This window comes from Myotis brandtii, unplaced genomic scaffold, assembly GCF_000412655.1.
Source record: "Myotis brandtii unplaced genomic scaffold, ASM41265v1 scaffold131, whole genome shotgun sequence".
NCBI classification, from domain to species: domain Eukaryota; kingdom Metazoa; phylum Chordata; class Mammalia; order Chiroptera; family Vespertilionidae; genus Myotis; species Myotis brandtii.
The window spans coordinates 2,250,107-2,262,459 of record NW_005354632.1 but is presented as its reverse complement, the minus strand read 5'-3'; the positions used below and the strand labels follow the sequence as shown (position 1 = coordinate 2,262,459).

General features: G+C 47.2%; 2 protein-coding genes across 2 annotated transcripts in view; both read left to right on the top strand.

The window, feature by feature from the left end:
• Window positions 1–6: 6 nt before the first annotated feature.
• On the top strand, window positions 7–4,583 carry DCLRE1B (DNA cross-link repair 1B). The gene is made up of 4 exons (XM_005859979.2): window positions 7–366; window positions 1,016–1,181; window positions 1,657–1,839; window positions 3,263–4,583. Exons 1-4 carry the CDS (start codon window positions 178–180, stop codon window positions 4,342–4,344), a joined length of 1,620 nt encoding a protein of 539 aa, XP_005860041.1. The 5' UTR covers window positions 7–177; the 3' UTR covers window positions 4,345–4,583.
• A 2,576-nt stretch (window positions 4,584–7,159) lies between these two features.
• Window positions 7,160–12,353, top strand: part of HIPK1 (homeodomain interacting protein kinase 1) — a 50,979-nt gene continuing 45,785 nt past the window's right edge. Inside the window, exon 1 of the mRNA XM_005859975.2 lies at window positions 7,160–7,696. The gene's annotated coding sequence lies outside the window, so the exon portion shown is untranslated. The remainder of the gene's footprint in view (window positions 7,697–12,353) is intronic.

Sequence of the window (12,353 nt, the reverse complement as noted above, 5' to 3'; positions counted from 1 at the left end):
CTGCCATCTCTTTCCTGCCCACTCCAGTGACTTACTCCTCTCAAGGACTGGCTTTGCCCCTCGGGGGTCCCCGGCCCCGCGCTCGCCCCGGCGGGATTGTTCTCCGGGCGGTTGTAGGAGGCTCACGCCGCGGGGCTGTTCTCATGCGGATCCCACGGCAACGGCCACCCCGCCAACATGAACGGGGTCCTGATCCCGCACACGCCCATCGCGGTGGACTTCTGGAGCCTGCGCCGGGCTGGCTCCGCGCGGCTCTTCTTCCTGTCGCACATGCACTCGGACCACACCGTGGGGCTGTCCAGCACGTGGGCGCGGCCCCTCTACTGCTCCCCAATCACGGCCTTCCTCCTGCACCGTCACCTACAGGTACGGCGAGCTGGAGTCGGCGTCCGGGACTCCCATCTAGCTCAGCCTCGGGGTCCTAGAGGGGCCAGAGGGACTGGTTGTTACTAACGGGGCAGTTGTGCGAACCCAGCAATGCATCTTTAGCCGGAGCGATAGTGTGGATGCCAACGGGCGGACTTGGGATGTTTCAGCTATAAGTTGGGGAGATCTTTTAGCCCAACCAAGGAAACTCCCGTTCCTGCCTCGTCACATAGCTAGGCTAGTGTCTCCCGAACTTGCCTCATCATAAGAACCCACCCAATGTGCTGGGTAGATAGATTCTCCACCACCTCCCCTTCCCCCATCTGGTTCAGTAGATATAGCTGGCGCAGGTCCTGGATATTTGGTGGGAAATTTTTTTTTAAACAGGTGCCCCCAAGGGATTATTATGATCTGGAAAGTTTGAGCATCGCTGACTAGACTGTTTTCTGGAATCTTCATTTTAAAATTGTACAGAGGGTGGGGTGGTGAGTGGGAGAAGGCAGGGGAGGGGGCATTTGGGAATCTGCATTACAGCTTCTGCTCAGCATTTGGTCAGCTTTCCCTCAGCCGGGAAAGGAATAGCTCCTGGCCCAGGGAGGTATCAGGGAGGGGAGTCTGTGTTCACTGGCATGACCTACTGTTTCCTCAGGTGTCTAAGCGGTGGATCCGAGCCCTGGAGGTTGGGGAGAGCCATGTCCTGCCTCTAGATGAAATTGGGAGAGAGACCATGACTGTCACCCTTATGGACGCCAATCACTGCCCTGGCTCGGTCATGTTTCTCTTTGAAGGATACTTTGGAACCATCCTCTACACAGGTGGGCCTCCCAGGAACCCTCCCACTTTCTCAGCCTCCACACGATTTTCTTGACCAGCCGTAACTCGTAAGAGAATGCTCATTTCAGCAGCACATATACTAAAATGGGGACAATACAAAGATCAGCATGGCCCCTGCAGAAGGATAACATGCAAATTCCTGAAGTTCCATCTTTTTCTTGAAACCTATGGAACCCTATTAACCAGTGACACCCAATAAATTTGTCATAAAAAGAAGTCTGAAGGCCTCCTAGCTTAATCCCATAGAAGCACTGACCCTTTCTGAAGACTTCTCACTCTTTCAGGGTCCAAACCGTGAACAGGAACGGGATAGAAACATTTCCACAAGGAAGCTGTACTAAGCGGAGTAGTTCGGTGCCAGACTCCAGGTTTCCCAAGAGCCAGAAAGCTAATGCCATTTGTTGTGGGAGGTGGGAGGCTTGTCTTCTATACTTTTGTCTCTGACGCCGCCCCCAGGTGATTTTCGGTTTACCCCGGCCATGCTGAAGGAGCCAGCCCTAAGCGTGGGGAAGCAGATCCACACCTTATACCTAGACAACACCAATTGCAACCCAGCGCTGGATCTCCCTTCCCAACACGAAGCGGCCCAGCAGATTGTGGCGCTCATTCGAAAGCACCCACAGCACGACGTAAAGATCGGTGAGTGGTTTCCGTTCCTTTTCTCTTGCCCGTAGGGAGTGCACCGAGGGTCTTTGTGGGTGTCTCACATCTCTCCAGTCTTTGTGCAGACCCCCCCCTTCTCCAGGAAACCTACACCTGTCCATCTTTTTCTTTTATTAAAGTTTTTTTTTTTTTTTTAATATATTTTATTGATTTTTTACAGAGAGGAAGGGAGAGAGATACAGAGTTAGAAACATCGATGAGAGAGAAACACCGATCAGCCGCCTCCTGCACATCTCCTACTGGGGACGTGCCCGCAACCCAGGCACATGCCCTTGACCGGAATCGAACCTGGGACCCTTCAGTCCGCAGGCCGACGCTCTATCCACTGAGCCAAACCGGTTTTGGCTTTTATTAAAGTTTTTAAAAATATATTTTTATTGATTTCAGAGAGGAAGGAAGAGAAAGAGAAACCTCAGTGATGAGAATCATTGATCAGCTGCCTCCTGCATGTCCCCTAGCGGGGATTGAGCCCCCAACCCGGGCATGTGCCCTGACTGGGAATCGGACCAAACCGTGACCTCCTGGTTCATAGGTCGATGCTCAACCACTGAGCCACACCAGCGGGGCTGTGCTGTCCATCTTAATTTAAAATGGCCATCTGCTCGCCATCCCTGCTTCCACATTCCCAACTCCTGATTGCATCTGAGTTATCTCCATCTATGAGTTTGTTTGTTGCTTTTATATCCCACGTAAGAGTGAAATCATATGCTTCTTGTCCTTTAACATCAGACTTATTTCGCTTAGCTTGTTACTCTCAAGAGCATCCATCCATGTTGTCGCAAATGGTAGTATTTCACGTTTTCTTCTGGCTGAGTAGTATTCCGTTGTATATATGTACCACATCTCTAATTACTCATTGAGGGTCTGATGTTACTAGTATTTCTTACCAGTTCCTTCTTTGTACTTTAGTAGCAGCAAACTGACCCCTCTTAACACGTTCTGCCATTTCCTTCCCTTGCCAGCTTAACCTGGACCCATCCTTGAAGACAGCACAGTTGTCATGTTTCAGGAAACCTTCCCTAACTTCATCAACTGGAAGATACTTTTCTGTGCCCTAATGTTACTGTGTGCGTGCCTCTAACAGGGCCTTAGCCACATGGTCTCTGGGTTCCTGTGTACATTACACTGCGAGAGGACTGAGACTTTCTGTTCCCGTAGTGCCTAACACTGGTAGATGCTTTTCTGTGTGGAACTGAATGAATGAGTGAATTCTGTGCTAACTTTTCCCTACCCCATTTTCCATATATCTCAGCTCAAATGCCATCCCATCCCTGATGCACTCCAACTGTCCCGTTATATTGTGTGTTTTTGTTGAACATTTGGTTGATTTATTAGGATTCCCCAATAGCTTCATTCTCTTTCTTCTCTTACTTTCCCCAATGCTGTTACCGTGATTCAGGACTCTATAGCCTGGGGAAAGAGTCCCTGCTGGAGCAGCTGGCCCTGGAGTTTCAGACCTGGGTGGTGTTGAGTCCTCGGCGCCTGGAGTTGGTGCAGCTGTTGGGCCTGGCAGATGTGTTCACAGTGGAGGAGAAGGCCGGCCGCATCCACGCCGTGAACCACATGGAGATCTGCCATTCTGCCATGCTGCGCTGGAACCAGGCCCGCCCTACCATTGCTATCCTTCCCACAAGCCGGAAAATCCACAGCTCCCACCCCAATATCCACATCATCCCTTACTCCGACCACTCCTCCTACTCGGAGCTGCGTGCCTTTGTGACGGCGCTGAAGCCTTGCCGGGTGCTGCCCATCGTCAGTCGCCAGCCCTGTAGGGACTACTTTCAGGACAGCCTGGGCCCCAGGCTCCCCGTGCCCTTGATTCCAGACTCTGTCCAGCAATACATGAGTGCCTCCTCCAGCAAACCAAGCGTCCTCTGCCTGTTAGAAAGGAAGCTCAGGAGGCCGAGAACCCAGGGTGTCGTGTTTGAATCTCCTGAGGAAAAGGCTGATCGATTTCAAGCTGACGGGGACTCCAAGAAGGCCAAGAACGAGGACCTTTCTGGGAACCTCGAGAAGCAGCCTTCCCTCCATCCTTTGCGGACTAAGAAGCAGTTGTTCCCAGACCGCTGCAGCAACCAGTGCGGGGAGGCAGCCCCTTTCTCCGAGTCCCAGAAGATGGTGACCGTGCTGACTGCCCCCTTGGGTCTTTCAGTTCATTTAAGGTCTCCAGAGGAGGAATTTCTCCCTCCGGAAACTGGGGAGGAAATTGGTGGAGGGCCCCACTTGGTCCCCAGGGGAGACAATGATGGCTCAGCAGTCTCCAGGAACCCGCGTGCGTGGGGGGGCCAGGATTCACCCCAGTCTCCCAGCAGCAAGGCTGTCCCGCTTCTGGCTCCTGAGTTCAGCGGCCTGGCCCTGAAATACCTCCTGACTCCACTGAACTTCTTCCAAGCAAGGTTCTCTTCCAGGGGCTTCGACCAGCAAATGGAAAAATACCATAAATCCTTGCTGAAGTGCAGACGGGAGCACAGCCTCGTTTGAGCCAGCGCCACAGTTTTAAAGACAACGGCTGATGGCTGGTGGGGAGTTTGTTTAGGGCCTTTTCTGTCTTCCCAGGATTCTTTTGGGCTCACCTTGGAGCAACACTCCTCAAAGTGTGATCACTGGAAGCCTAATGCTTATGGAATCCTCAGTATATAGTTGACTGTTTGAAAAATCATCTTCATTAAAACCCCTTTGCATTGTGAGCCCCTGTAAGGTTGTAAGGCGGCCTGCAGTAACAATCTGTTTACATTTTTTTATAAATGTTTTTTTTTTATTGATTTCAGAGAGGAAGAGGGAGAGAAACATCAATGATGAGAGAGAATCATTGATCGGCTGCCTCTTGCACGCCCCCTACTGGGGATTGAGCCCACAACCTGGGCATGTGATGTTGACCGGAATCGAACCCAGGACCCTTCGGTCCACAGGCCAGCACGCTATCCACTGAGCCAAACCAGCTAGGGCCTGTTTAAATTTGTTAACACAGTGTTTCTCCAACGTTTTTGAATGTGCAATCCTCTTAAGTGGCTGCAGAAATAGTTAAAGAGTCTGAAGCCAAAGGGCCCAGGGTATTCCCGTTATTCTGTGTGTCATGTGCCATTCTCCTGTCCCCTCCTCCCTTTTCCTAGACAGAAGTCCCTAGGTGGTTCTGTGTTTTCACTTAGGAACTGGAGCGCTGGAGGATAAAGTGGGGATCCAGGCAGCTCGTTCCAATCCTGGAGGTCACTGACTTGCTGTGACCCCATCCCAGCTACTTCCTGTCTCTGCCTTGGGGAGGGAACAGGAAGTGAAGAGCCTTGGAACATGCAGAAAAATTCCATCTTTGCCTCCACGAGAGTTTGTAGTTGTCACTGGAGACCTACCTGGAATGGTGCCAGCTGGAGCATTGGCACCCTCCCCAGGGCGGTACCTGGAACCAGGCGGAGGGTATGATGGGCCTCCCAGCTGCCTGGCGGCCCTGATTGTGACTGAAATAAAATTACAAAAGATCACATGTGCTGTCAGATATTCCTGATTATTCACATAGCTGGGATGTTTACTGCCCCCACCCCCCCTTTCAGGCTCCCGCCCTTGGGTTGAGTAGGGAGCCAGAGCACACAGCCTGTTTGTTTTAGTATCCAGGGCAGAGACCAAGGAGCCAGCTGGTGGAAGGGGTGGGGGTGTGCAGTTCTGCCCTGTTCTGCTCACAGCCTGACGGATGCCAAGCCAATAAGCAGGACAGAGCCACAGGGCGCCGGCATGTAGAGCCATTGCTTCAGAACGGACCCGCCAGCCCTCACAGTAATGCAGCCTCTGTTTCTTGTCCAGGAAAAACAGTTTCATACTTTGGGAGGAAGATATGAAGAGTTTGGATATCAAAACAGGGCCTCGCTCTTGGGCAAGCTGTCCACAGCTGTGTTTTGTCAGTGGCCTTCACTCTAAGCCTCCCGTGGGCCCACGGGGAGCCGCAGCTGGGGAGCCTGAGGGGCAGCAGGAAACGGGCATTGTCCTGGGCTTGAATCCATGCTTGAACAGCAGAGCCTCTGTGAACCAGGGGCTGGGCTACCTACCTCTCCTGGTTGTCGTGGAGGTTAGAGAACTGGGGAAATTCCTCTCTCAGTGCCTACTACTAGTACATGATGGGTATTTCAAATATTGGTTCTCTTAGCTCCTGGTTCTTTACAAAGTTTATAGCCCCAGCCTGTTAGGCTCAGTGCACAGAGCGACAGCCTGTGGACCCAAGGATCCGGGGTCGGATCAAGGGCACATACCTTGGTTGCAGGCTCCTCCCCGGCCCGAGCCCTGGTCAGGGCACATACAGGAGGCAACTAATCAATGTGTTTCTCTCACATTGATATTTCTCTGTTTTTCCCTCTATCTCCCACTCTCTCTAAAAATCAATGGAAAAATATCCTCAGGTGAGGAGTGAAAAGGAAAAAAGTTTACATATAAAATAAGAAACCTTGGAAATCATATGGAAATATAAAGAAAAACTTTAAGTATAATTGCTCCATGTAGAGCAATTGTTTTAACTTTTTTCTGTGCACGTAAATGTATTAAATATATAATTTTTTCAAAATTTGGGTGTATATAGTTTCATATCCTGTGGGTTACTTAATAGCTTAAGCATTTTTTGTATCATTAAATATTCAAAATGTCATTTTTAAAAAAATATATTTTATTGATTTTTTACCGAGAGGAAGGGAGAGGGATAGAGAGTTAGAAACATCGATGAGAGAGAAACATCGATCAGCTGCCTCTTGCACACCTCCTACTGGGGATGTGCCCACAACCAAGGTACATGCCCTTGACCGGAATCGAACCTGGGACCTTTCAGTCCGCAGGCTGACGCTCTATCCACTGAGCCAAAGCGGTCAGGGCCAAAATGTCATTTTTAATAGCATATTATTTTAGTTGAATGCTCTATCATATGGGTATATCTTAAGTCATTTCCATATTATTCATTTTGTGTGCCCTTTTTCACAATTATGCACATCACAATGAGCATCCTTGTGCATATATCATGGTACTTTTGTTTATTAGATTACTGGAAATGGGATTACAGTTTTAAATTCTTAATGCAAATTGTGCCCAATTGCCCTCTAGAAAGATTTTCTTACCCTCCTTTTTGCAGAAGAGGATAGCATTAAAATGCCTTGAAGGCTTTTAAGTTCAATGATGTTACTAGAACGGTACATGTAAACACTTAGAAAGTCATCTCACGTCTTAAGATTTACTAAGCTGTGTGGGCAAGGCTGAGCCTGGTTTCCTCCAGGAGCCTCAAGCTGGCTCACTTCTGTGCTGCCCACAGAAGGTGTTTGGGAGAGATAAGGTACCCAAGCTGGCTTTATCTCCTCGTAACAGAGGGAACCTGTCCACTCTTGGAGGATGCTGTGTCACCCATATTCCTTGAAGAGGGATCTATATGAATTCGAGTGGGGGAGCAGAAGCAAAGGGCTTGGAGTTTAGTTGTTGGTACAAGTTTGTGTTTTAGTAATGGGAAAATTCCTTACTATTCTAAAGTAAATTTGGTTTCTAGTAGAGATTGGCAGTTGCCTTATTTGTTTTTGTTTCTCAATACGCATATAAAAATGCTGCATGGCGTAGATCTAAGAAGGCAATTTATTTTTAGAATCTAAGGATGACCCCCATAGAACTACGAAGATCTTCCATTCGGCTTGAAGGTACTGGGAGAAAGGAAGTTCCCTGGAGGTCAATTAGTTTTGTCTCAGGATCTGTGAGAAAACTTGTACTTTTCCACAAGGAGACCGGCAGTGACCTACGTCCCTTTAGAGGAGAAAATCGGCCTCGCTGGCTTTCAAGGACCATCTCACTCCTGACTCAGACTCCCCTTTGTGGCAGGAAATAGGAGGTAAGTGGGCCTGCTTGTTCAAGAAAGGGGGTTTGGACCTGGGTTCTGTCTCAAGTCCACTCCCAGGGAGAGAGTTCACTCTACATTCTCGAAGTGGTCCTTCAGCAGGAGAAATGCTGGGGGTGCATATTTTGATGCTACCGCTAGTGAGTAGCTGTCAGTCTGTCACCTGCTTCGCACTCATAACCCTCCCGAACCAGCGCAAGCTATTTTGTCTTGGGTTCATGGCACTTCCCTGGGACATCCCACCGACACTGGTACAGAATGATTCTGCTTGCCCTTATAAAATAGCGAACGAGACAGAAACTGTCCTACCCACATGGAACTCACATTCTAAAGGAGAGAGACAGTAAGTAAATACCAGGTAGTAAAAGTGCTAACAAGAAAATACCAGGTAGAAGAAAGTGCTAAGAAGAAAACAACAACTGGCTAACAGAGTTGGGGAGAAGTCAGATACAGGTCGTGGAAGGTGTCTATGGGTTGACACACAGAAGCTGAGACCTGAGTGATGGAAAGGAGCCAGTCAGATGAAAGATCATGTGATGGGCGTTAACTTGGTGCCCCAGGCACATCAAAGAGAGCATATGGCCAAAGGGAAGAAGAGGAGATGAGCTCAGGGAGGGAGACAGACCTTGGATCAGAAGTGACTTAGAGGTTAAAGTAAGAAGTTTGGGTTTTTATCTCAGTGTAATTAATGGGAGGCTATTGGAGTGCTTCCCTGGAAGGGAGTGATACGATCTGATACATACTTTTATTTTAATGTTTTTCTTATTGTTACATATGTCCCCTGATGATACATACTTTTAAAAGCAACAGATGGAGCCCTTGCCGGTTTGGCTCAATGGGTAGAGCACCAGCCTGTGGACCAAAGGGTCCTGGGTTTGATTCCAGTCAAGGACACGTACCTTGGTTGTAGGCTCCTCTCTGGCCCCGACCCTGGTTAACATAAAAACAAACAAACAAATAAAATCAAAGATGGAGAATGGGGCAGGGATGAAAGCAGGAATACCAGTTAGGAAGCTCTTGCCAGCAGTGAGGTATTGGTGAGCGGGACTGGGGTTTTCGGAAGACGGGCTTTGGATGGTGTTCAGATCTATTAGACTCTATTAGCGTTACCTCTTTAGCACAAGCACGTATAGGGACTAAGATAAACCTTTCTCCCACCAAAGCTTTCCCAAAGGAGAAATGTATATGTAACCATATATACACCCACAGATAGCATGTAGATGCACATATTTGGAGGGAAGGAAGAAAGGAAGAAAACGCGTAAGTTTATTTACAACGTAAGTGAATATCTGGAATACTTTATGAATTAAGACTCTTTCCTATAATAGACATGTTTTGTAACTGTGTACTTAGGAAAAAAGATATGGTTTACTTGCTTTGGAGTCAACACAAGCCTTGGGGTTAGAGGTTACATTTCCTGAGAGAATAAGAGTCTTCAGTAAAAAACTGCACTCATCAGAGAATACTTGCCTTTTAAATTATTGAAATTATGATGTTTTAACCATAAATGTTTATGAGAAAAACATTGGTCCTGATCTGTGAGTATCTGCGTCTGTGAGAAGAGATCTATGAGATGTAATGGAGAACGGGGCCCAGTTGGATTCAGTGTGAATTGAGCCTTTTTAATTCACCAAGTTGTAATATTCTGTCTCCTTAGAGGGAGCACAGAATGAACAAGGTAATTTTTAGTTGATGAGAGTGCATCCTCCCGCTGCAAGGCTCCGAGTCAGGATAGATATAATATACACCTGCCGTCCCTTTTAATCAAGGCAGTGAAAGTCTATACCTGTTATTATTCCATCTTTCACTGCTCATAGACTTTCTGGTTTCACAGACAGGATCAGCAGATAGGAATAGCAATGGATTCAGAGTTATCTTGGAAGTAACATTAGGGAAATGCTCTGATGGATGGAATGAGGGAGATAAGAAAAAGCATTATCACCTCCATTTCAGGGATGAGGAAATCGAGCAAGTCCACTCACACCCCAGTAATTGGAAGAGTCGGGCTTCCTACTGACAGGCACCGAAGCCCACGCTCTTCTTCTGCACTGGACATCCGGGGAGCACTGAGCTTGGTCAGGCAGAGCCTACTTCACATTAGAGAATTTCGCCTCTAGTTATTTTTTATATTTTTTTTATTGATTTTCGAGAGGAAAGAGAGAGAAAGAGAGACAAAAACATCAATGATGACAGAGAATCATTGATCAGCTGCCTCTTACATGCCCCACACTGGGGATCAAGCCCAAAACCCAGGCATATGCCCTGACTGGGAATTGAACCTCAACCTCCTGATTCATAGGTCAATGCTTGACCACTGAGCCATGCTGGCCTGTCCGTCTCTAGTTTTGATAAGGCACCTCCTACCCCACCTCAGTGGAGAGAACCACTTGCTAACCACTTGATGACAGCTTACTGATTTTATAAAAATGCTTCCAAAAGTAATAAAAGAAATAAGTTAAATTCACAGCCAAAGATGAAGATTGTTATTTTGAGATTTCTTAAACTCTATTCTATAGTTAACCAAATTTCGCTGCTTTGAACACTGTGAATAAACACTCAGTAATTTACTCAGTAAAATAGTTATTAGTACCAACCACATATCAGGAATTTTGTTAGGCAAGGGATACTGCGTAGGGCCTTTTTCATTTCTGAGTTTGTAGGAAGTGCAAAATGACCTAGCACAAATAATACCTAATTATGAAATTTCGAGTTCCTGCCCTGATTCATTGCCCTCTACCTTGTGGGTCTCTGTGTGCCTTCCCAGAGCATTTATTTTGGCTTTGGCTTTGGCTTAGAATTAATGAGAGGGAAAGACATATGGAATGCAGGTGCCAAAGGCTTAACAGTTGGTCAAAGATGGTCAAAGAAAAGGTGAGAAGATACAGAATGGCAGAGGCATGATGAGAAATGATGATGATCCAGGGAAAGGAAGAGAAAAGCACTATCCCTTAGTTTTGTTGAATAAAGAGTTGGCATATGAAGAACGTGAGGGAGGGTTATATGGTTATGTGTAGACGAGGGAGGAAATAGACATGATTGGGGGGAGGGAGAAGAGGAATAAACATGGGTTGTATGAGTATTCAAGGTATTTGCTCTTTCCCCAGAACAGTCTCTGGGTTGACCCTTGAAAATTAGTTAAATTAGGGATAAAGTCTCTTGCCCGTTAGCTCTAATTCCTATGAACCTCCCATCTTTTTTTTTATTGGGGTGAAATTCACATATTACACAATTAACCATTTTTAAAGTGTACAATTCAGTGACATTGAGTGCCTTCACAATGTTGGCAACTACCACCTCTCCCTAGTTTCACCTTCCCTTTGTTTTAATTACTGGTATTTGACTCTTATTCTTTCATCCAAACTCTTATTCCACCAAAGCCATCATTTCTGCTGGGACCCAGTCCCCAGAAGGCCCTATTCTGATGCAAAAAGCAGACAGACTAGCAAGACTTAGGCTTGAGAGCAGGCAGGTCGCACTACTTAGCCCAGCAACCAACCCAGCCTTAGTGAGTTGAAGCTGGGGAGGAGGGAAGCGTGGAGGTGGTGAGGAGACAAAGCCTTCTCCCAACATGGGGGAGGGACCTTTTCGACAAAACCCACTCACTCACCTCATTATTCTGGGCGGGTTCCTAATGCCCGCGCGCGTACTTCTCAGCTTTGTATGTACCACACTCTAGAGCAGCAGACTGATAACCCTTTCTTCCCAAGAGAGTACTTGTCTGACCTAAGACCTCATGGCCCCTGTACATGATGGTATAATGGCATATTTATTCTTCTGTTCACAAGTTGCTTTAAAATGTACTTAAGATAGTTACTAAAGCCCTAGCCGGTTTTTCTCAGTGGTTAGAGCACTGGCCTGCGAACTGAACGGTCCTGGGTTCGATTCAGGTCCAGGGCACATACCTCCTATCTCGGTTGCTGGCTATTCCCCAGCCCAGGCCCTGGTCGGGACTCCTGCAGGAGGCAACCAATCAATGTGTTTCTCTCACATCCATGTTTCTCTCTGTCTTTCCCTCTCTCTTCCACTCTCTCTAAAATTCAATGGAAAAATATCCTCAGGTGAGAATTAAAAAAAAAAAAAAGTTACTAAAAGCAAATAACATCTCACTGATGGCCCAGCAGACGTAGTGCCATCTTCTTTAAGTCCCTGCTCAGTCAACAGCAATACTTCTAGAAGCTTCTACAGTGACCTCCAGACACAGTTAACTCTTACATTCCTCAGTATTTTTAATACCACTTTGAAGACCAATATCACAGACTTGTGATAATTATTCCTGGTTGGCCACCTTGTGAGATCCTTGGGGGCAAGGAATATGCTTTACTCATCTTTTCATTGTAACTCAGTGCCTGGTACTTGTACAGACAATGAAATCCTAGGGGGAGCGAGAAGGTTCTCCTCTAACCTCCATCACACGCTGGATTTGCCCTCCCTGGAACCAGTTAGGAGGCCACAGCAACTTTGTTTTTTTGTCAATCCTCATCCGAGGATATGTTTCCATTGATTTTTAGAGAGTGGAAGGGAGGGGGAAAGACAAAGCCCAATGGAGGACTTGATGTTCTCTAAGTTTCTGTGAAAATAAGCAAACAGCCATCCTGTTTTGCTAACCCTGGTTCTCTAGGGAAATAACTTCCCTGTTCCCAATAAAACAGAA